General features: G+C 39.9%; 1 protein-coding gene across 1 annotated transcript in view; it reads right to left on the bottom strand.

Annotated features, from left to right (window-relative positions):
- Positions 1–3,562: 3,562 nt before the first annotated feature.
- The window catches only part of RFTN2 (raftlin family member 2), a 29,338-nt gene continuing 7,047 nt past the window's right edge, over positions 3,563–25,853 (bottom strand). Inside the window, exons 2-9 of the mRNA XM_018562009.1 lie at positions 17,712–17,895; positions 16,508–16,619; positions 14,947–15,196; positions 11,412–11,615; positions 10,368–10,489; positions 7,308–7,411; positions 5,170–5,254; positions 3,563–3,876 (exon numbers count right to left, since the gene is read on the bottom strand). Of these exons, the coding sequence (XP_018417511.1) occupies positions 3,613–3,876; positions 5,170–5,254; positions 7,308–7,411; positions 10,368–10,489; positions 11,412–11,615; positions 14,947–15,196; positions 16,508–16,619; positions 17,712–17,895 (1,325 nt within the window). The 3' untranslated portion in view covers positions 3,563–3,612. The remainder of the gene's footprint in view (positions 3,877–5,169; positions 5,255–7,307; positions 7,412–10,367; positions 10,490–11,411; positions 11,616–14,946; positions 15,197–16,507; positions 16,620–17,711; positions 17,896–25,853) is intronic.

Below are 25,853 nucleotides of genomic sequence, written 5' to 3'. Positions count from 1 at the left end.
GGGGAGCTTCTTATGTGAAGAGGGGCTCCTAGTGTGAGATGTGGTGACTCTGATAACAAAGGAGGGGGTTCATGATGTGAAGAGGGGCTCCCGATGTAGAGGAGTGAACCTCACACTCTTTTCGTTTATGGGTGAGGTCCCCCCTTTAAAATCCAGACCCTTATCTCAGAAAAGGCATTGCTATGGTTTTTTCAAGGACCATGTATTTTACATTTACGTTTTTTACTGCAATATTTTTCACACTCATCCGATCACAGTAGCACAGCATCTAAATTCAATTAAAAAAAAAAGGACAAAGCAGCAGTCTTTTATAAACCATGCTTTCTTTAAATTCTCTAGTTTAGAACAGTTATTAGCATCTTTTTACAAAAAAAATCCTGTAAATTATTAGGCATCAGTAAAATTCTTAAACTTTTTTGCAATTATTTACAGCAAGTTAACCTCATATGTTTTCATACTAGAAACTTCACAATCTCACTTATGGCTTAGTTACCGATACTTTTGCAAAATAATACTGTGCTGTGTAAGTTAAAAACTAAGGTGTAGTTGCACCAAACCAGGATACAGATTATGAGGATAGTTTTAGGGAATAACAAATATTACTACAAAGTAGGGATGAGCAGAGTGATTATGGTGAAATGGCCGCCAGTTTTTGCGGTCATAGAAATGTGGCTGAAGTGGAAACTCTTAATTTTGCTCACTAAGCTGCTTAGGTTAAATTTGCCTGAAAATAAATGATCTGCTTTTTTGCTACTTCCAAGTTTAGAGGGTGCTCACTCACTGCTGTTCGGGATCTTTAAGAATAGCCCGAACAGCAGTGAGAAGCCTGCCGGAGGTTCGGCTCAGCCGATCCAGATGTTGGATCGGCTGAGTCGAACTCCTTCTGCACTTCGGGTCGGCCGAACATGCTGAGCATGTTCGGCCGACCCGAAGCCACTCGAAGCAAGCCGATATACGGCTGAAATCAGCCGTACCAGCCTGAAGTGAATAGCCGAACAGTGTTCGGCTCACTTCACTTCAAATCGGTCATTCACTCGGCTGCCCTCGGCAGCTTGGTGAATAGACCCCATAGTGTATTTAGGTAGTTTTTTTTCTATTTGGTGTCCTTTCTATTTGTGTGTTTTCTTTTTTTGCATTCTTGATTGTTATTCACATACGTAATTTCTTATTTTACTTTTTTTTCTGCTGCCTGTTTTATGTTTTCTATGAATACAATGTTAATTAGTCTAATGCGCAGCAGGTATTTAGCAGAATAGGTAAAGAATAGCTTTTACAACCCTCAAACGCCATTTTCAGTGCATTGTACCCTTATTTTTTGGGGAATGAAAACTCTGAGTTTTGCTCATCCCTACTGCAGAGAAACACAGAGTTAAAGTTTAAAATTAGGTATTGTTTCCCAGTGCTTCACATGCGCTAATCATTTATCTATACAATAAGGCTGGGCATAAGTAGTACAAAAAGGAAATGACTAGTCTCATCCACACACACAATACTCCTTTTCCAGTTTGATAGGTGAAATGGGTCAGCCTCCTCATGATACTGTAAAATACAAGGACCTGCACAGCACATGTGACCAATGTTATGCCTGATGAGTTACCCATTTGCATTGTCAGAAGAGGTTTAGCAATCAAACTTGCAGTCACTCATATGGGTGGCAACCCTTTTCTGCAACACATGTGCCAAACAGTTTATGCATGATGGCAATTTCATTACAGATTCCAGATACTTTAGACTGCTAGTCCTGAGCATTGTTTCAAATGGTTGTCCTTGTTTGTCCTTCATTTTTTTTCTTCATCCAGAAGCTTTATAAATATTTGCTTAAATGCTGAATCCAGTTAAAAATTATTATACAGTATATATAATTCAATCAATGATGTGGCCTTTGAAAATTAGTCAGAGGTTCGACAGTTGTTCAGGTACATCTACATATGACGTTTGAATCTGCTTTCATTCTTATTGTTTAGGAAACTATGTACACATAATCAGGGCCGGATTTACTCTCTCTGCTGTCCCAATGCCAGGTTCCTCAATGCGCCCCCCTGTATGCAGGCTGCATACGAGTGATCTTGGTGACATTGCCTAGATCACTTGTACAAAACAAGTGGCTGCTTCCCCACTGTACATTTAGCTCTGCTTGCCCACAGCAGGGCTAAATGTAGAAAACAACTACCGGCCAGGCAGCGGAACTGCATGTCCCGGGCATCGGGAGATAGGAATTCCACACCTCTGCTGCCCCTCTACTCTGTGCTGCCCCAAGGCCGGGCCTCGTTTGGCCTTGTGGGAAATCCGGCCCTGCACATAATTAACACTCCCAAAGCACAAACACAAATGAAGGAATGGTATTTTATGCTAAATAGTTTGTAGAATAAGGGACGTGGTGGTTCGAATGCATCTGATCTGCTATGACATCCTAATAGGTGATGAGGCACAGAGAAAGGCAGGTATCCTTGTCTGTAATCTGTACAGTTACGTAATCAGTTCCTCTTTAACATTCAAGTAATGTTAAAGAGGAACTGGGCTCTGGAAGCTGTGCCCAAAAACGTAGGAAGCAAAGAGGAGCGCAAATGATTAGTCACCAGTATTGCCTGTGGTGTCCATGCAGCTGATCTTTCCCTATTACTAACTCACAATGCCTTATTCTGCACTGTGCACCTGTGTGGAGCCATTTTGGTAGAAGCAGGGCTTTGCTTCCTTATGTCAAAGCCTCCAGCAAGGAGAACAATGAGAAGCACAGTAGTGACATCACTAAATCTCTCTCCAAACCGTAAGAGACCAGCAGTATCTTAGATCTCACATTGCATATATACAGCTGTGTGCACAGAAGTGCCTAGGCACCCTCACATACAAGGAAGTGCACTGTTTTTTCAGGTACATTTTAGGGCACTGTTTAAGTACAATGACCATTTCTAAATGGTTCCTATAACATAGCAAATCTTCACTGTTCAGTTCCACATTAATTTAGGCTGTACATGCACATGGAGCATATGGCTCAGCAAAGCACACCGGATTGTGCAGAAGAATGCTCTCAAATTCTCCATGATCATATGTAGTATGCTGAAATGTGTGTTCTATATGCTATATAGCCTGCTAGCCTGAATTCAGACAGTAGACATAGATACATGCTACATAACATCCCTTCTGCTGCAGCACATTGGAAGTATACTCTATCCTTTTAGATGCATTAACTATGTCTATATGCATAGTCGCTAATACCTCTGGGTGTGTGATCCTCCCTCCCCAAAGTACTATATGGTTGCAAAACAAGGAAGGTACAATCACTCCTCAGACTCTGCAGTTCTGTAGACTGTTCCAGTACTTCATGTCCTCTTTGGATGGTAGCCAAAGAGCTTTCTCTCCTGTAATCCTAAATAAGTCATTTCCCATCCCACCTAGTAACTATACAGTGCAGGCACTCCTCTGGAAAGCCTAATTTCAAACTTCGGATGACACAGGGCAATTCCATATAATTAATTAAGGCAGATTAAACAGCTGGATTAACAAATTAACTTCTTCTGATTAAATGTTTTTATGTCTTCCTTCTTTAAAGATACAATTGTTTATTCTGGTAGGAGAAGAAGAAATGGGTGAAGAAATTGGGTTTAGTGTTCGTATTCACATACAGGTGACTTGGGTCACGGCTTCTTCTTGTTCATACTGTACATCATCCAGGTCTCTTAGCATACTATCATTGCTGCTGAAACCAGAAAAACTTCCAAAATTCTGATCGCTGTCTGTTCTCCAGTACTGCTTAGAGGGGGACAGATTTAATTCATTCGATGGTTGCCCAATGTCAAAGCTACCGGGAGTCTTCTGTCCAATGCTTCTGCTGGATTTATTATTCCTCTCTTCATTCACTGTGTGTCTCACAGACTTTTTCTGCAAAACATTACAATATATTTGTCTGCTTAGAATGAATGAACAAAAAAATACAAACTTTTTCAAACATTTACAGTGGTTTAGGATGAAACATTGGGAAGTGCTGTTGTAACACTGTGCATAAGGGCAATGTATGTATGATTCTGACAGGGTTTGGTTTAATCTTTTTATTAAAGTTTCCATTTTCAAAGGTATAAAACACTGCAAGATAAAAAAAAGAAGCTCAGTGCAAGTGCAGACTGTATTATAAGAGTACAACAACACAATAGGTGTTCCTGGTAATATAGACATAGTTAGTAAAATGTATCAAACCTTGTATACCAGTACTTTTAGATGTTCACAAAGGACATTTTAGTAAAACGGACATAGACAATAATAAAGTGATCAGCCCAAGATATTGAACCTATATTTGTCTTTGTATCATATACCCATGTATATAACAGCTTTAACTCGGTTGTATATAAAGTAAATAAAAGGTAGGACGTAAGCTAGAGTTAAAAGAAAGAAGTGTAAAGGGGATGGGTTGTAGAGCTCTGCATATTAAAAACAGCATCACAAAGGATATATCCCATTTAGATATGGAGATAGAAGCATGCTCTCAGATAATTAATGTAAGCTCCGTAGAGTCTCTGAAGTGCACCTATGTAGCCCATGTGACCAAAACAGTGTGTGTGGCATTACCACCCCTGGAGAGCATTGTTCCATTTGATATAGTCCAGTTCACACACCCACTCTGAAAGTTGAGAGATTGTAGTATTAAGACTGCCGATGATAATGTGAGCTGTAGAGAAAAAGTAATACAGTAGGCCCTATTTGAATCGTTTAGAGGATCCTGGTATCATGGAGAACAACGTGATTTGAGGGAGATTGAGTATGGTGTCTCCAGTCAATTTGTGTATAACATGGTTTTGGATGGTGCCGCAGTTATGTGTAGGTACCATTAAGTTGAACTCCCATTCTGCATGTTTCTTTCACAGACTAACTAGGGGTGCATCATTAAGGACTATTGCACAGAATGGTCCTTGCATGTCATAAGCTCCACTCTGCTCAGTGAGGACTGCCCACCTCCAGCACTGGAGGAGGACATGGATTCATGTTGTCATGTAATAGGTGAAATGATTGCTGGATTTGGGGTATGTATGAATTTTTAGAGAAAATAGGTGTAGGGGGACTTCATTGGGGGAGCAGGGTTTGTGGGTTTCTTAAAACCTGGAGTTGAGCTTTAAACTTGGAATAAGAAACATATCATGGATTCAGTCACACAAAACAATATCTAGTTGGGTGATAACTTACCTCAGGTGACTGAACAGCTAGATGTAAATGTGGCATAGCAGATCTTTGAAAAAATATGATTTGTTTTGTAGTCAGATTTCCTTCACTAAAACAATACATAGATACTGTTAGTTATTTAATATTTTAATTACATGACATTTAATGCAGATTATTACATATAACAACCTAAAAAGGCTTTTTTTTCTCCTTTCTCTTCTGCTTCATCTGTCAGTCTACCTGTCTTGCATGTACAAATATAGAAATGTACTCCGCTAGCAAACGGGAACTGTATTTTAATCCTGTTTTTTTTTTTAAATTAGAAAACTGATGTCTCTGTTGCATTTGTTTGCACATACACATGGAAGCCATACACCACATTAAGGGTGCCTCTGATATTGTGCTTCCTACTATAATCTGTGAAATTACCAGCATGTGGTAAATATAGAAGTTTTTACATTAAGTGCGTAATTTAAAGAAAACCTTTTTAAAGATATACAGGGGCAGCCATTGCCAATCTAACTTTGTAATGCAAATAGTGGCAAATATTCTGCAGTTAAAGGGAACCTGAATTTTTTTAAAGGTTTTAGCATATACAGTAGCTAAAAGAAATCAGCTCAGTTACAATCTTATTAGTGCGTCCTAATGTACTAAAATGTTTTATGTATAGTTTCAAATTATCTGTGTGCATGTGGGTAGACATTTTGATTTTCCTATCTCATTGCTGACTGAAAAAAACAAAAAGTCTTTGCAGGAATGACTGGCAGTCACAGACCAGGTCATCCAGGGTGAGAGTTGGGGAACAGCTGCTTTTTATTCATGGCAAGCACGAGGTAGTTTTTTAGTTAAAAAAATATAATTATTTTTTGGGTAATGCAGGCACAATGAGGCTCATTTAACAAAGGAGCTGAGAAACGTTACTCAGTATATTGTGTGACTATATACTTGAATGATCCAACTGTGTGAAAAGCAAATTTCTTTCCACTTTAAATACCCAATTATGTGCAGATGAAATAAGCAAACACGAATTAACTTTTCACATCATTGGATCATTCCATTATTCACACAATTTGAGTGTGAATAGTAAATCAGCCTTAATACCCAATAATTTAGGGGAAGTATGAATTTTATGACAAGACTGCTTTAACCCCTTCAAGATCTCCGTATGTATATAAATGGCTTTGTTTGAAGTGTTTATACCAAGATTACCGCTGCTGCAGGAGCCATGATCTCTACCTTTTTTTAGAGCCAACACCTGGCTGTCACATACAAGGGTTTGCCACTGCTGCCAGGTATCCAAGGTTCCTCTACCCCCCCTTGTTAAACACCTTGTGTGATAGCAGTAAAGTTAAGTGCAAAAAAAGTTTAAAAAATATAAGTCACAAAAAACAGAAACAATGATTGAGTAAGAGCAATAATTCTAGAGCCATCACTCACTAACTCTAAATTGATGAGTGGTAAAGGTTCTTAAAGCATCACCTATCAGCAACTTTGGGTACTGTAGGTTTTTGTAATTTCAAGGGGGCACGCAATTTTAAGGCTTGACACGTTTGGTACCTATTTAGGCAACACGACCCCGTCTTTTTATTTTACCATAAATTGGGTATTATATTCTGTTTGTGTGCACTAAAATGTATTTAGTGTATTTTATGTGATAAATATGTTTTTGCATGTTTATTTATTAAAAAAAGTGGCACCAACTGTCCCAACCAAGCTGGCAAGCCAACATTTTACCTCTAGCTCGCTCCCGTGATGGACTACAGTCTCAATACAAATTGGTAAACTAGATGTGAGATTGTAGTCCATCATGGGAGCAAGCTTGGAGTGGTGGCTACTTTACAACACACACAGGGACCATGGGGAACAAAAGTAGCCACCCTCCAGAAGGAAGGACAGTGTCAGCATGAATTCAGAGATGATTTGAGGATCTACAGCTGAGTGATACACAAATAAGATACATTTTTGTTACTAGTTCATGAATGCATTTTTAAGATTTTACTCCTGAGTTTAGTGTCACTTTAAATTAAAATTTTTGTGCTTGGAGTTCAGCTTTAAAAATAATCCCCACTGTGCCTGTTCTACTTATGTTCATTGTTATTCTTTGTTTTATACTTTGGTGCCTCTCAAGTTTTATACCAAAAATGATAATAAAACCAACTTACCTGTTATATTTAATTATTGGAGTAGGAATGACACATGTAAGGCCCCATCCAAATTCAGCCAATGTGTGAAGCAAGGGACCATAGTCAGCTTTAATCTCAGAGCCCTAGTAAATTATTAATAAATGTATGAATACATTTTGCTATTAATGGTTCCAAGCAAATAGTGCAATCAAAATAACTAATATAGGAATATAATAACTAAATAATAAGGTAAATATGAGCTCTAACAACAGTCTATCATAATATAATATCCATTTTTTTAATTAAATATTTATTTTCACCTTTTAAATCCTTTGTTAGATCTCAGTGCTGCTGAACTCCTACAGTTATGTGCTGTCCTATGCATTAATGAGATGCATGGCAATTTCTCGTGGAGAGTTTTCTGATGGTGACAACAGTGGAACATGACTGTATGTGTCAAAATGACCACTTGCAGTCTCCATGGGCAGCCTGTGTGACAGGGTGACAACACAGGAACACCACTGAGAACGGGAGACAGAGCATTGTCACCATATTATAGAAAGTGTCTGCACAAGGACCTCAATGGCAGGGTCACCAGGTATTACTTAATTAATAGATTTAAATATATTTATAATTGCTTTTGACAACTACATAAACAATTTCAAGATGATATAAGATTTTAGTGATAGGTATTATATATACTTTAATTTGATATTAACTCTGTGTGCGGGATTTAAGGGATTGAGGGAAAAATAACTTTTAAAGCACAGAATGATCAGTGGAGAACTTCCAGTTAGCTTTTATTCCTAAACCTTCCAAGAAATCACAGAGTGTAGGAAAATTGTAAAACATAAAAAGGTCTTCAATCACAATGTACAATGTAATATAAATCAGTTATGATCAATGATGGCCAATGATACTCAGTGGCCATTGTCACCCTCAAAATATCGTTGTTTCTACCACACCTGTATCAAAGACATTTGTAAGGAAAGAGACATCGCTATTATTGTATCTTCATTGCTGCTACAGAGAGAGAAAGCATTCTTTGAGGGGAAAGCTGCTATTAAAATATTTTTTGACAAGCTTCAGGGCGACCAACATGGCCCATAGGAATGCCACTTAAATTAAAGTGACAATAAATTCAGGAGTTAAATCTTAAAAATGCATTCAAATACCTTAACTATTAACAAAAATGTACCTTACCTGTGCATCACTTGGCTGTAGATCTTCAAAACATCTCTGAATTGGTGCTGACACTGTCCTTTCTTTTGGAGGGTGACTACTTATGTTCTCCATAGTCCCTGCGTGTGTGTGTTGTAAAGTAGCCACCACTCCAAGTTCACTTCCGTGATGGACTAACATCTCAATACAAATGAATAAACTAAACATGAGATTATAGTCCATCATGGGAGTGAGCTTGGAGCGGTGGCTTCTTTACAACACACACAGGGACCATGGGGAACAAAAGTAGCCCCCCTCCAGAAGGAAGGACAGTGTCAGCATGAATTCAGAGATGATTTGACGATCTATAGCTGAGTGATACACAAATAAGATACATTTTTGTTAATAATTAAGGTACTTGAATGCATTTTTAAGATCGAACTCCTGAGTTTAGTGTCAATTTAAAGAAGAGGTTTCTTCACAACGCAGTGCATTTATATATCCTGGGATCCCTTGACATCATGGGCTGTTTTATAAGAAAGATTGTTTACAAATACAGTAAAAAACTATAATAAAACTAACTTAAAACCTTTATAGTTTCCCTTTAACATTTACTGATAGTAAAAAAGACTATGGGGGAATTTGATAAAGGCTTAGCGCCACTGTTCATATGGCATGGACCTTTAAAAGTACTTGTACTAAATTTCTGTAGCCAGTTTCAGTAGCTTTAACGACACTTGCGACAGATTCAGGTACTTCTTAATATTGCCACTTTACGAATCTGTTGCTATGGCTGTGACAGTTTCAAAACAATTTGCAGCCAGTTGGAAAGCTGGTGGTAAAGGAGAACTATGGGGACCAAGCTTCTCTGACTTTTGGATTCCATGGGCAATAGAAGTAAATCTTGCAATTTACTCCTTTAATCCAAAATGCACCTCAACGATTTAATCGTTACTTTAAGATGGTGGGTGGGGCTAAGCACCACAGTGAGGAAAGATCCTGACAATACTGTCGGGATCCTCCACACTGATCATTCATCACTGTGACTGACGGCACTTCTTGAGAGCTGCTGCGTGTCCACCAATATATAGGCATGCGCAGCAGCTGTGTTCCCACAGCTCTCTCCCTACCTCCACGTCCCTGTCCTCTGTGCCAGCCTTCCAGGCACGTGCTGCCCTTTTACTGTTTCTCCTCCCTGCCCTCGCCTCTCCGTTCTCTGCCCCCGCCTTGTATACATGCAGCAGTGAATTGACTCCTTCCCGGCTCATCAGCATATCTTCTGGACAAAATCCTCTTCTGCCCTTCATCATTTATACAGATGCCGTCATCTCCCAGTCAGCAGAAGGCTGTATGCATCAGCTGGCTGGGAGGTGCTGTATAGCATCATTTACCACATATGGGCAAGACCATATATGGTGAAGGATGTCACTGGGGATGCCTGCATGCAGACAAGCATTCGATTACCAATTGCTAGGATGTCAGCATGAGACAGAGCAGGGAGAGAGAGGGGAAAGAGCGGTGAAGAAAGAGGGGAAATACTGGTAAGAGACTGGGGAAAGAGCAAGGAGGCTGAGTCAGCGGTTCTTACCATTACTTGCCGCTGCCAGTATTCTTACTTGAGACTCAGAGGCGCCAGTGCTCAGAAAGGGGCATGTATATACTGGAAGCTGTCATGAATCTGTTCACTTTCCATTCATTGATTGCTAGGACACCGGGCCATCGGTGTTCTTGCAAAAAATTTACAACTCCGGCCCCATTCAATTGCCACCAAATTCATGTACCCGTTTACATAAATCTTGGGTCAGCACAAGCATTTGTCACATGGATACATGACGGAATTTTACAGAGTGTCGTAGACGATTGTTATGAAACCTCCTCCCCTCCCCCATGTGTTCTCTTTTCTAAGTGATATGAAAGCAAATATAACAAAACCATCACCTCAAACACGGTCAATTGTTCTACTATGATTGCATCATTTCCTTTGTTCTTTGATCCTGTAAGTTGGGCAGCTTCATCCTCATAGATAAATAATCCATCCAAGGATTTTGGCGACAGGTCTCCTAAAATAATAAGAAAGAGCAATTGGCTTCATCTTTGGTGAATTTGATCATGTTTTTTATATCCCGATATCCAAAAAAGCAAATGGTGTGTCTTTAAGAAGGACACATTTATTGACATGATGCCAAGTTTGTTGTGTTACAATCACACTGCCTGTGATTCAGTAATGAAAGAGCAAGTCTAATTGTAAGAAGGATTCTTATCAGGAAGGAAGCCAATATTGGAATGTCACTGGTGATTTCTTTTCCTTTATTTTTGTTCACAGTTTGTCTTATCAAAGTTACCAGCAATGGTCTGATTATTGTTGCTAAATTGTGTGCTTTGACATTCATTTTGTCTGTTAAAGTGTAAGTTAGGCAAAAAAACAAAACATTACAGTAAATCTCTGCATATGGGGAAGGAGGGGTATATTTAGAGTAGTTTAGATTGTTACATTTAAGGGGTTATTCACTAAACTGCCAAAGGGGTTATTCACTAAAGTGAAGGGAGTCGAACGCCGTTTGGCTATTCACTTCAGCCCTGTAAGTCTAAAAACAGCTGTAAATCTGCTGCCTTGGGCTCCCTTCACTTCACTTTGGTTCATTTTTTTGATTTTGTTTTTCATTTAAAGGATTTTTTCTAAAAGTGTGGTGTTTTTTTACATTTTCTTGAACCCTTTAGTGAATGAGTAGGCGTACAAGTACCCCTTACTCGTTCACAAGGAGGGGCAGCATCTAGGTGCCTACTTTATTAAAGGGGATACTCCGATGCAAATAAGCCCCCCTGCCCACAAACCCCTACAGCCACTGGGCCAGGGTTGTGGCGGAAGTGGCCCTTGCCTCATCGGCATTGGAACAAAACGCTTTTCCAGGGGGGATCCTCCCATTAACCAAAAACAAATTGCAGACATGAAAAACAAAAAAGTAAAAGGGGAAAAACACTTACCTCGTAATGTTTCCCAGTGAACAAAAGAATCGATTAAGGAAAAGCCTTGCTTATAATAAAATGTTGTCATTTCCAGCCAGTCAGCTTCAAGTGAACTAACAGTTGGGCCTTTTCTACAGACCTTCATGGAGAGGTTGCCTTCAATGTATTTGTAACAAGCTAGATCATCATCCAAAGCATTGAATACAGCGTATAATGTTTTTCCTAATGAACAAAAGGAAAAGGAAATTGAGATTTGTTTAAATTTACATTTATTTGGAACTTATTTATTTTAGTTGACTTCCATTGTACCTTCTAATATATTGCATACATATATTCTAACACAAGCATGGATGCCATAACCCCAAAATATCTTTAAGGTAACTGATTGGAGAACTACTGCTCACTCCTTTCATCTCCCAGTCTTACAAGCACATTAAGTTACATACTAGATTTATTTGCAATAATTACCTACAAAACACCATTGGCAGTCATTTTTAAGCTTCAGTACTTTTGAATATTACATTTTTAATAACTTAAGGAACAATGGTGTATTAATAATTGGGCATAAGTGTAAAAACAATAACACTTCAAGCTCACTGTTCTGCTATTTAAATACAGATTAAGAAAAATGAAAGCGGATTGCATTCAGAATCTATGTTTGTTGTATTAAACAAATCTCAGGCCCCCCCCAGTGAAGATTTATACAGGATTCAGAACTTAAAGTACATTTCCACTTTTGCAGTCAAATTTGAGAAATATATGTTTGTGACAGTTTTTTTTAGTGCAATACGTACCTTCACCCAATGTATCCTTTGCTATATATGCTCCAAGATGGAAGCTCTCAGAAATTAGAGTTAGGACCACACTACATAGAGGGGCCTTGACAACGCAGTGTGGCTTCCACATATTTTGCAAAAGTTGTGCAACTAAAAGCTCAGTTTTTAACCCTAATTGACGGTGTAATTTGTTATCTTTTTGCAGGTTAGCTGGTAAGCGTACTGGGACATTTTTGCTTTTGTATGGAGTGGGATGGGGACAGAGTGCTGAGCCAAGAAAAAGGCCAGACCGCACAGTATGGCTCAGAATACAAAAAGCTAGTGTGATATTGTCACTTACTGTCTTCTAACATTGTCAACATTACAGGGAAAATGCAGTTGAATGTGACTTACTACTAATAGCCAATTACTGTGACAATTCCAACCTTTTACTTTACTGTGCACTTTCCAAGCACTGTTTTATATTTCTATACCCCTTTACCTCCCCTCAACAGTCAACAGGTCTTGCCACTCTGTATATTTAACTACGCAAACAAGTATATTCACACATGGTTTAAAGCTGTATTTAGTAACATGTGGCATTTGCTTCCTTGCAATTCCACTGCTGATGATAATTATAGAAACCCACACAACATATTGCTATGTGACTGAAACCTCATTCATCAGTATGTTTTGCATTGGCTAAATTTCTTAAAATTATCCTAAATGTGTCCTGTGCTCTTACCAATAGTGTGAATTTACTCTGAGAAATAAAGGCAAAATACTAACTGATTTGTAAGATTTCTCTGTGCTCTTTGAGGTGTTCAAAAAACAGTAGAGGAAAGTTGCTTCTATTTGATCATGGGTGCTTTTTTACCCATTTTAGACCTGGTCACCAATGGCAGCTGAGGAGATTTAGGTATACATACTGTAGATCATATTGCGCGAGCAGAACAAAAATGCCGTCTGGAGACGGCAACCCGCAGATGCAGCAGTGCCGTCCGTCCGTTTTTCTACTACGGGCGGACGGCAAGAGGTTAAGTATACATAATACTTTTTCATAAGGCATGTTTATTGCTGGAAAAGGAAAGTCAGACAGTGCCCATTAAAAATATTAGATTTCCCCTTACTTCTGTTCTGGTGACCAAATCCAAAGATGGGAACCAAGACTGCAATACAAATCTGATCCGTCACTTCCGTCACTTGCTGCTACATATACTTGTGCTGACTTCCCATGTATGCACCATACACATCCTTCCAGCCCTACCTAACTCTGTGAACCGGGGGGAGCAGGTGCCCCTTACACACTGGCTATGATAGGCAATGACAAAGTAAATCCAGACCTGTTTACAATGCAGCAAACCATTTTAATCCATTGCAGCAGTCATATCATGCAGTTAAGTGTAGGTAATTTCCAAAAGCATGCTAGTAATTATTTAGTGTTTTGAGAACTTTACAATTTTGCAGGAATATCATGGAATAGTTATGTATTATTTGAACTATTTCTGACAATTATTTATTAACACAATGAAACCAATCTGAGCTCATAGCTATATGTGCTGGTACTGTTAGACATAGTTGCTCTTGCTATATTGATAAAACACTGTATACCAGTTAGCCTTGAGTTAGTCTTTAAATCGAAGGGGCCACATAAAGTAAAATAAAGCTGATCCCTGATAAAAAGCTCCAGTCTGCTGCCATCAGGGTTCAGGTTCACTTTCTGTGAAGTGTGCCAAATCAGGTGTTGAGCGTTTATTTGTAAAGTTGCCATAGAGATATAACTACACATATCCAAAATGGTAAAACTGTTATTCACAATAATGATATCCAGATCATATACTCCCAACATTTCTCATAAATATACATTATGAAAACCAAAAGAAATGTAAATATAATTTATTAATTGCTTTTTAAAATCTCTTAATCTTACCTCACCCAGGGGGTATAGACTGCTAAAATACACACTTGTTTAAAAATATTGCAGCACAGCATAGAGAAAGCTGTGGAATCCCCTTATTTCTATAAACAGTTCTAATTATAACAGACCTGCCTCAATATCAAACAACAAATATTGGAGTCCATAGATGTTCAATATTTGGACAATAAATACAGGTATAAATCCCTTGGGCTCTGTTTAGAATCTTGCAAATGTGGAAAGCATTGTCACACAACTAGAGGCACAAATACTCAACTCCAACTCGTTTGTATCTCACAAAGATACTTGTATCCGTTTCATTTTTATGGTATAAACTATAAACACTTGTTTCTCCCAGTGGTGTTATATTAAAAGTTTGAAAACCGTATGCAATTTCATTTATTAACAGGGTTAATTAACAGAGAAGCCAGAAGTGAACAATCTAGGCCAAAATAGCCGATTTGGAAAAATTCTCCAATTCAGCTCACTTTCCAGTTTAGGTATGTTGTCCTAGATTGTTCACTTCTCCTGACTTCTCCAAATTCTTCACCCATTTGTGAATAATCCTGTTGGAAGACTTGTTGGAATTCAATTTACTTTTCAAATGTTATGATGACTATGTTGATGCCTAAAGGAAATGTAGTGCCAACATAGACTCCTTACGCTGAATTGTAAGCAGTCAAATAACTCAAAGTGAGAATACTGATTTAAAATGAACTTCCCCAAGTTAGCTGCTAGCTGCCAGCATCATCAAACATATCATTCTGGTTCACAAAGAGGACGGTGCTGGGAACCAACATTTTACAATCCATTGCTGTTTAAATTATGATTGTGGTAAAATGTATTCGAACATTGCTCTCAATATAATATAGGTAAAGTTTACCTTGACTTTTTCTTGCTTTATACAAACTGCCTTCATCAGAAAATACAAAATCTTGGAAGTGTTCACTCCCTGGATGGATATCTTCATCTATTCCGCTTTCAGAGGACTGGCCACTTAGAGTTTTATAATCATCAGCACCATTTCTGCTCTGCTCTGAGTTTTTTACATCCACCAAAGTGTTTGTAGTCTGATGAAAGTGCTTTGTAAGAAATCCAACAAATCTCATGCCTTTTCTGGATGCTTCATTGACCTACATTAACATATGGTTGGAGAGGTTGATAATATAAGTATGAAATTTCAGACAGTGCAAAAGCAGATGATAAGTGCAAAGTAAAGGACAAACATACGTTTCTTGCTAAGAGGACTAAAATCTTATTTTAAAGGAGAACTATGGGGTTAAGGCTTTTCCCCATAGTTCTCCTTAGGGTAACGGGAGGACACAAACTATGTGACAGTCTCATTGTCACAGGTCGGCTAGAACTATGAGGTGAGTGAAAAGCACTCACCTGATAGGTCTCCTTTAAGCCAAGTAATATTTAGTTTTAAGAAGAAAGAAACAAAAATGTACTTATTAACAATTCATGTAAGGGAATTATGATTTTTGATTGTCGGCTGGGTCTTTTATACAACCTCTCTTTGCCCTTTTATTAGAAAAGGCCTGCATGTTATGCAGAAAGACAGCTTTCAGTCAAATTAACAAACCACATTAAAAAGATGTTTTACTTTCTATTTAGTAAATATTCTAATAGATATGGGCATATGCATGTAAGTAAATTAGATCTGCACAGGTAAAGGTTGACAGGCATATGTCAATGTCTAGAGTAATGGCCCCACTTACCTGTATGAGGAGCACAAGCTGTAAAGCATACCTCCTAACTATCTAAGATGAGAAAGAGGGACACCCTTGTAGCACAAGTATGCAAGTATGCAGCCAAACAGTACCCTCCTGCCCCGCCAACGGTTAAACAGACCATAAGCAATGAATACAACAACAAAATAAGTTTTCCCACAAGTTTAATTTGTATTATTAGTTTAATGATTTATTTATTTTAAAAATCTCAAGGAGGATGCAGTTGTTGTTGCTAATGCTCCAAACATAGAAGAGTGTACTCTATGATAAATAGTACATTTTTTATAAAGATGGTTACATTAGACCAAAAAGAGGGACAACTGAGAAGCAAAGATGGACAGTGGGATTTGCCTCTTGAAGAAGGACTCCAAAAGAGGGACAGTTGGGAGCATAACCCATCATTGTTGAGGTTTTATTACTTAGGAGAAAATTCCACTTCCTGTTGTGTCTCCGGGATAGGCAATGAAGACAAAATCTCCCCAAATGGGACACAGACAGCAAAAAAACTGACAGGAGTTTTGACCATTCCCTACACTATTTAACATTTAAAAAACACATTTCTGTCCATAGATACACTTTAATTTCATATGTATAGATTAATACAATTATGGTGATTACTGTATCATATTAAAACACCTTCAAATCTGCAATAACAAGTGACACAAAATAAACACATCAGCAAGTCTAAACAACATTGAACAAAGAATTTACCTTTTCTATCAGTATTTTCACACCTTCATTTGTGAGTGCTTCATACATTGACATCCATTCCTCAATAACCAGGCTTGCTCGCTTTTGCCCCGTGTGTGCAGTATGTTTTTGACTGAAAAAAACAAAACAAAAATTAATGACTTTCTTTGCAGTTAAAGCAAAATCCTGCCAGTGGTCACATCGTAGTATCAAAAAAACCATTGGGATTGTTAGGGAGATTAAAGCAATAGAAAGGGGGTGTTCCTCTTTTCTCCCTTTAATGCTGTGTTCTATTTCTCTTCTCTGTCTTTCTTTTATTTTTGTATGTCTTTGTGTGTCTTGTCCACATGGGCTGCGCTGCTGCCTGTTTCCATGGCCCTGGGACTCTTACCTCATGTAAATGATTATATTCTTGCCATATAAAAGTCTTTGACTTGTCTAGTCACCTGATGATAACTTTGAATGTGCCGATGGCATTTGATATATCACTGGACTCCACTATGGATTTTGTATGGAACTTGTAATATTTCCTTTTTTTTTTATTTGCTGATCTTTGTACTGTTTGTGGACTATTTTCTATGTCTTTGTTATTTCCTTGTCTGGGCCATCCCTATAATGAGGCAGCCTCGGGCAGTTACCTCAGACGGCATCTCATTGGCTCATGTGGGGGTGGAAGGTGTGCCTGCTCCCCATTTCCGAACAGAGCATTTCAGGTTGCTAAGAGCTCTTAGCAACCTGTGACGCTCTGGCTGGCGTTCCACCCAGCTCCTAGCAACCAGTGATATCAGTGAGCTGGGCTGGACGTCGGACAGAGGTACCATGCACCCCCATCTCCAACTACTCTACCTTAGTAACATGCGCCGACAATCCACCAACTTCCTCCTAACAGCATGTTTTCTAGTCAACACATTAACTAATTGGCTCCTTCTACTGCTTCTCCCCCCACACTTCAGTCCTGCTGTATAGGGACAGCAAGAGGCTGATATCAGGTCAATTTCAGGTACTTACACTGCTTGTATTAAAAAAAAAAATGTCATGATGTATTAAAAATTACAAAGCTGAATTAATTGATAAAAAATTTATCAAAAATGTGTTTTTTATATTTGCCTACAGATTTACATTCATGCTTATGTACATGCACAGCTTTAAATACATATTACCACAAGAAGTGCTCCAAATAGCAGAAAGAAATTCGAATCTGATGGATGGTGGAAAGGTCACTTACCTTAATTTAAGTCGATATAGTACTACTCGATACAAGTAACTAATAGGTAAATGTCTTCTACGGCCACTAGACACAATAACTGGATGGACTGCAGCAACCGTATAGCCTCTTAAATAGTATTCTTCCACTTTACTTGGAATATCAAGTAAAGATTTTATCCTAATAGCGTTGATATTCAATGAAGCTAAAAAAAAAAGCAATCCATTTAATTATAGGGATACTGTATAAAAATAATAAAATAATGTCAAATGTTTGCTGTATTGAGGTCACTGCCATATTGGCATGTCTGTTTCAGCAATCTGAGACACAAGTGAATCTCTGTAGTCACAAGGGCTCAGCTAAAAGTTAGCTAAAATGTGAGAGTTTAATACAACAACACCTCATACTGAACACTTCATACCCGAGACCTTGAAAACATCTTCATTCCGTAAATATACTGTATTTCTGTCTAATCTATTTATCTGTGTGCGTGCTTCTGAATGACAATTTCTTCTAAACAGCTTTCAGTAGTAGAGTGTTGTACCATGTTAGCCATCAATTAGTGCGGAAGGTTTGGAGTTTAAGTGATACCCTTTATTGACTATCAGATTAGAATCAGAAAAGAACAGAAGAATGGAATCCTGAAACTTTGCATCTTAACCTCCCTGGCGGTCTGATTATTTCATTGTTTTTTCATTTATGTTTCTTCTTTTTTAACCTTCAAATCTCCCGCCGGTGCCGCCCCCCTGCGACGCGGAGGCTTGCAAGGGACGGAACCCGGAAGACGGATGCCGGCATCGGCCGGAGGACACAGCAAGGATCGTGGACAAGGTAAGACGCTACAGTGTAATCCCGGGTGTGGCTTGGGGTTACCGCATTTGGTAATGAAAATTAGCCCCGAGCCACATTCGGGATTACCGCCAGGGAGGTTAATAAGCTAAAGTAGAACTGTAGTCAAAACCTTTCTTTTATTTTTGGTTAGAGTAATGGAGAATTATAAACCCCGTCAGCTTGTTTTTTGCAATCTCTGTCTCTTTGGGAAGATTTCCCTTCACTTCTCTCTGATTACGACTGGAAGTGAGAGGAAATCCCTCCACAGTGAGGGAAATCCTGGAGGTCACCAGGGTCACCAGAACTAGTGCCCCCAGTGGATGATTTCCCATCTATTACCATTCTGATGGTCACCCATAATTTGGAATTTTCTTTCACTTTCAGTGATAACAGTCATCAGCACAAATAGAGCGGGTGAATCTCCCTAATGGGGACAGAAGCAGCAATAAAAACCTGAAAGTGGGTCTAATCCCACTCCACTCTATCCAAAACTAAAAAAAGTTTTGGTGTCAGTTGCTCTTAAAGTTATCCAATAAAGGGTATCACTTAAACTCCAAGCTTTATGAACACTTTTGGAAGTCTTTTTGCCCTTTATAATATAGTAATAGGAATTGATCTCATACAAGGGTTTCTTACTATCCAAATTTCCATCCTACACTAGAAATTTTTAGATCTGTCACTCTGTCACTTTTTAGAACATGTCACTCAGGGCACAGGCTTGATTTACTAAAGGATTGAAACATGTCTACTTTACAAAGTGACTTTTCAATCTGAAAGGTAATTTTTTCTTAGTTAAATAAACTTGGTAAAAATTCACTTTGCAAAGAATACCCCATCATGTAAAGGGAAAACAAAAAAAACATGATTTTGATCTCATACATTAAGCTATGAGTAGTGAATTCAAATTCAAGGAAGTTCGATTTTCATTGAGCCAAGGTTCAAATTGTGGTCCGGACACAACAGCCGTTTCTAGATCTCGGTCCACCATTTAGGCTGCATTCACACCAATATCTGCATTGCAACGCACAGCTGCTGATGTGCTGATACACAAATCCCGGCACCGATCCCGACACATCACACTTTTTGTTTTTTGTTAAAACTTAAGAATTAAGTTCTATGGGCACTATGAGATTGTACCATGTTGTTGCTGGCTTTACTGAAAAAAGTACTGCATCCATCAAAGTGCCCCCTTACATTAGTTGTCTGCATCAGAGTGCCCCCTTACATTAGTTGTCTGCATCAGAGTGCCCCTTACATCAGTTTTCCCCATTAGAGTGTCCCCTTACATTGTTTGTCCTCATCAGAGTGCCCCCTTACATTGTTTGTCCCCATAAGAAAGCCCCTTACATTGTTTGTCCCCATCAAAGTGCCCCCTTACATTGTTTGTCCCCCATCAGAGTGTCCCCTTACAGTGTTTGTCCCCATCAGAGTGCCCCCCTACATTAGTTGTCTGCATCAGAGTGCCCCATTACATTGTTTGTCCCCATCAGACTGTCCCCTTACTTTGCTTGTCCCCATCAGAGTGCCCCCTTACATTGCTTGTCCCCATAAGAAAGCCCATTACATTGTTTGTCCCCATCAAAGTGCCCCCTTACATTGTTTGTCCCCCATCAGAGTGTCCCCTTACAGTGTTTGTCCCCATCAGAGTGCCCCCCTACATTAGTTGTCTGCATCAGAGTGCCCCATTACATTGTTTGTCCCCATCAGACTGTCCCCTTACTTTGCTTGTCCCCATTAGAGTGTCCCCTCTTACATTGTTTAGAAATCAAGAGATCTCGCTGCACTCCTTACCGAACAGAAAAGACCCGTATGGCCGGGTGGGTGCTTGTAGTGACCAGGGATGGCACCGTGATAGAATCAGAAAGAGAAATAACGTCACCAGCACTCCAAAGTATAATAAAGCAATAGTCCATTTATTGGCACATTGCCATTCAAATGCAAGCGCTTTCGGGCCTCAGAGGGTCCCCTTCATCAGGCTCATCAGGCATTCTGAGCCTGATGAAGGGGACCCTCTGAGGCCCCGAAAAGCGCTTGCATTTGAATGGCAATGTGCCAATAAATGGACTATTGCTTTATTATACTTTGGAGTGCTGGTGACGTTATTTCTCTCCCTTACATTGTTTGTCCCCATCAGAGTGCCCCCTTACATTGCTTGGCCCCATCAGCGTGACGCTTTATGTTTGTTGTTAGTGTAAGGGAAGGGAACACTCTGATGGGGGCACCTAATAATTAGTTGTCTCCTTCAGAGTGGCCTTTTACATTGGCTGTCTCCATCAGTGTGCCCCCCTACATTAATGGCAAATGTAAGGGGGCACTCTGATAGGGGCAATCAGTGTATTGGGGGCACTCTAATGGGGGCAAATAATAATTTGTTTTCCCCATCAGAGTGCCCCCTTACATTGGTTGTCCCCATCGGAGTCCCCCCTTACTTTCATAATTAATGTAAAGAGGCAATCTAATAGGGGCAACTAATGTACTTCTGGGTACCTTAGCTGGGAGGCACAGTAAGGAGACAGAGTCGGGAGGCAGAGCAGGAAGCCAGGAAGCAGAGCCAGAGTGTGGAACTGGGAGGAGCCAGATGCGGAGCTGGGAGGCAGAGCATGGAGTCGGGAAGCAGAGGCAGGGGGTGGAGCTGGGAGGAGGCGGGGCAGAGCTGGGAGGGGCCAAGAGGCAGAGATGGCTATGAGCAGCTGAATAGGATGGAAGATAATCCTTTAGTGGTTGTCAGGAAACACAGGAGGAGGACACCGGGTGTCATTGGCGAGCGTGATCTGGACAGACCAGGCGTTTGGTTTGTGTCGGAAGCGCGGTCTGCCATTTGCAGACCCCTGCACTAAGCTAAAGAAAAATTCCTTTGCAAAGTGAAATAAGTGGACAGCCTATTTGCCTTTACCAAATAACAACCCCTTGACTCTCAGATATTTTTCACATAATAGCCTTAATATCTTTTCCTCCATTTTTGACAGTTTTCAGGTACTCTGAGCATGCATGTTCATGTCAGTATCTGCTTGAATGAAGCAGATATAAATCTTCTAGTAATCATATTGTGCCACACATTTCGTTGCCTTCTATTGTTTATGGTCAACCTAACAAAGTATAACTTGAGTACATTTTCTCCTCCTTTACACAGCTGTAGTGTAAGTTAGACCCTAGACTGTGTAAGCTCTGACAGAGACAGACATGAAGCTTACACAGCAGTCACACTTAGCACTCCTGCAGGTGAACAATGGAGCCAGTAAGGTAAGTATTGGGCAAAGGGGGGATATGTGAGGTGCAGATACCAAGAGAACCTCTCACTTTACTCTGCACTGGTGCACCACACTTTCTAATTATTTCGATTTCTTGGCCAGCTGTATAGATTTTGAAGTAAAGGCAGTCTGATGCCAGGATATTGCACGGTGAAGATCTCTATGGTTAAGGTAACCATACGATAGCTGGCAAATGCTCAGCATTGAGATGGAGGGCTCTGCAGGATACGGGTGTTTATCCTTTAAGACAAGGTATTTAGATTTTAAATTTAGTTAAGACATTTGTTTCTTTCTTGTGAAGTGCATGTATTAGCTTGCATCTGTTTTCCTGTCACTTAAATAGTTTATTGTGTATATATTTAGCCCCCATACTGATATGTCTGTACTTGATACAGAGGAGCTCCTTCAATATATAAATACATGCGGCTGACAATTCTAAAAATCAACTGGAAAAATTGGTATTTTTATGCATATTTATATGGTATAATCCAACTGGATTAATGTTTCACAATAGTTTCCCCACAAATACAGTAAATAATTAGGCACTTATGTGTAAATAATATGAAAATGCAGAAGAAGACATGATGGAATGTACATATGCTGGTTATTGCAGGAAAGCATGCTGTTGTGTTACAATCATATATTTATAAAAGGGTTTGTACACATACATCAGATGATGGTTGTAGAACCCCACACATATGGCATTAGAGCTATCATCTCAGCTTCTGAGGAGATACGCTATTAGCATAGCGGGGAAGGCATTATGAGGAGATACGCTATTAGCATAGCGGGGAAGGCGGCTGTGCATTTTGCAGTGCTCCCGTAGGCACTGTAGAGGGCCGCCCCCAGTGGCTTCGGAGGAGCGAGCGGCCGCCCGATGACAAAGCCGGGTGCATGTGGCAGAGAGAGGGAGCCACTGCATCTGCGGCCAGGGCCGTTTAGCGGGGGTCGGTGATGGCGCCCACCTTCAGTCCTGCGCCCGGGGCTAGCGAACCCCCCACCCCCCGGTTGTTACGCCACTGCATCAACCAGACTGTGAGGCGTGCCGGGATCCGCCCAGCTGCGTGACTGACAGCTGGCTCTGCCTATCTAAAAGCAGAGCCAGCTGTACCCGCCCCCTCCCCCGTCCGTTCCACCAGTCAGCGCTGGCGGATCGGAGCGGGGAGGGGGGGATCCAGCCCCTCCCCTGTCACGGCAGAGAGCTGTGACAGGATCGAGAGGTGAGCGAACGCCGGTATCTGTTTGCTCACCTCCCGATCTACTGAGCCGACCTGGGACAGTCTCATTGTCACAGGTCGGCTAGAACTATGAGGTGAGTGAAAAGCACTCACCTCATAGTTCTCCTTTAATCTGCTGGCATTAGCTCCCCATGGTGATGAAATGTGTTTCAGCATTAGAAGGGTTACATTTAATTTTTGACAAAAATCAACATCTCCCGTTCTAAACCCCAAACCAGCCAAGCTCACTAGACATACAGGTTGTCTAGTGGATACTGTTTTACCTGCCTAATTAGTTGTATTCCTCTGCACCCAGTCTTGTAAACCATGCACCCCTGTCAAACAGCACAGGCAGGTCTGGGTTTTCCATGGCAGTTTCAGCTCCACAGGATGATTTGAACACCCCCCCAGCCAGCTCATTGGACAATGAATAAGGTGCAGCACACTGATGCTTACTTTGCTTTCTTACCCAGTATGTTCTGTGCCAATACATGTGCACTGCAGCAGAGCCTGATCAGCTTTTGGCCTTGGCCCTTACTCTCTGAGACTAAATGCTACTATACAAGAGATTGCGTGGCACTGATAGGTAGGCATATTCTGGATACTTAGTTAAGTCGCGTTACACAATTAATTTGTTTTGTTCATGAATACATAACTATTTTAGTTTGTGTTTTTATATCTAGTAGGAGTTCTGCTTCAAAATGTCTATATATAAATACACTTAATGAAAAGAGATTGAATAAAAAAAAAAAGACTGCTGAAATACTTATATTTTAGTAGATTCAGGGTTACTCTGGACACCTGCACTGTTTTTTTTCTGGAACAGAGCAGCAGAATGGTCGGAAAAAAACAGTCAATCAGTGTCCCTGTCTGCCCACAGATTCTGCTTCTTTTTCCTGGAAAAACCAATGCCGATACTTGGAAAAAGCTGGAAGTGCAATGGCCAATAACATTTCTTTGACAGTGATCTCATCAGCATAACATTAATTTCAGGGTACTGCAAATGTGATGACTGCCAACAAGTAACAAAATATTAAAGAAAAACAGCCTGTCAGCAATTTATACCATGAAGACATTACTTCCACTTTAAGTAAGGGACTGAACAGGTGTCCCCACTGGATGGTATTACCTGGTCCTGGTGACAATTATAATATTATAGATCCCCGCCCAATTTCTCTTCAGGTGACACTAGTCATCAGAACAAATACTGATGGTAAATCCCCTCAACAGGGAAACAAACATATCAATCTGACAGAGGATTTAACCATTCCTCACTCTATTCAAAACTAGAAAAATATGTACTGATCAAAAAACAATGGAATGAATGGACTTGCAACCCGGTCAAACCAGGGAGGGCTTAGCACACCTTTTTTTCTAACATCACTTATTCTATTCCTGGAGGTCCTAGACCTAGATACTTGCCCATACTTTACTGTGTTCTGGCCAATGATGATAACCTTGAAATTCACAGATCAATCCCCTTCATGCTTTGCATGGATTCACACTATTAATTTCTTTTTACCTGCTCTGGTGCAATTCTTGGACACATACACTTTTTCCAGACAACAGTTCCAACTTTATGTTGTGTACATTTTCAACAAACCACACATGCTCCTTGAGTCATTTAATCCACCTAGAGAAGCAGTCTCCCCATACATTTAATTAATAGCGGTAAGTAGTAAAAATATCTAACTGTAGATTTTCATCCATATATGTGAAACTGACTAGAGTAGATTACCTATGTCCTGACTGAGGAAATCTAAGGGGTTGCTAACAATATTGGCTAATGTATTTCTCCTTGTATAAAGTGCTTTCTCTTTTAATGCTTCTTTCTCGTTCAGGCTGATTTATTAAAAAAAGATAACATGCAATCGTTATTCTTGTTTCAGTTTTCCATCAAATAAAAGCTGAAACTTGATTGATGGCTGGTTTTCTTTCTCATTTTCTTTCTCTGTTTTTAATGAGTTAGCCTCATTCTCTTGGTTTACTGAGCAACATATTGTTGTTGCAAGAAATTGCTGGGCAAGGACGCTAATTAAAGTCCCATAAAACTGCACCAAAGAACATACTTGTTCAAACAGTACAGTAACTTATAGTAGCTTAAAGGGGTTGCCTATATGTACTGCTAGCAAACAGTAGATATAGGCAAAAAGTAAAACAAAACAAAAAAAAAGCTTTAACAGCGGTTTAAACTTACCCCGGTATCGCCGCTCGCTCCCGCCCGAGAATCCGAAAATGCTCTAGCGGCGCAGTTCGGATTTTCGGCCGGGAGACGAGCAGAGATGCAAGGTAAGTCTATGGACGCATGCAGCCACCGCGGGATCGGAAGTGCCTGCAAGGACAGAGGAGTCAGTGCTGGATCGGAGAGCCGCCGCACCGCTGGAGGGACAGATGAAAACATCAGGAAAGAAGAAGAAGATCGGAATAAGAGACATCATTTAAGGTAAGTGCTAACATTACCTTTTGGGGGAGGGAAATTTTTTTTTAAACTTTAATGTCACTTTAAAGTGTATCTAAATCCAAGAGCAAATATTTATATATTGCAGCTTAATAACCTTTAAATGTGGTGGTTGCATTAATTTTGAAAGATGTTCAGATACCAGTATGTGTATCGGTGCCGATATTTGGCATTTTCATAAGAACTACCAGGGTTGCGGAGGTTGCAGCTGTGACCAGGCCCTGGTGCCCCACCACTGTCCTGAAATCATTGGTCTGTATTGTTTTAGAAAAACTGTCACATGACACTAAAGAAAAAAGGTATCAGTAATTGGTATCTGTGAGTACTTGGACAAGTATCGGTACTTGTACTTGGTCTGGAAATTTTTTTGAAGATACATCCCTAATATATACCGTATATATATATATAT

Source organism: Nanorana parkeri, unplaced genomic scaffold (assembly GCF_000935625.1).
Source record: "Nanorana parkeri isolate BGI_ZX_2015 unplaced genomic scaffold, ASM93562v1 scaffold555, whole genome shotgun sequence".
Taxonomy (NCBI): domain Eukaryota; kingdom Metazoa; phylum Chordata; class Amphibia; order Anura; family Dicroglossidae; genus Nanorana; species Nanorana parkeri.
This window is presented reverse-complemented; position numbering and strand designations above follow the sequence as displayed.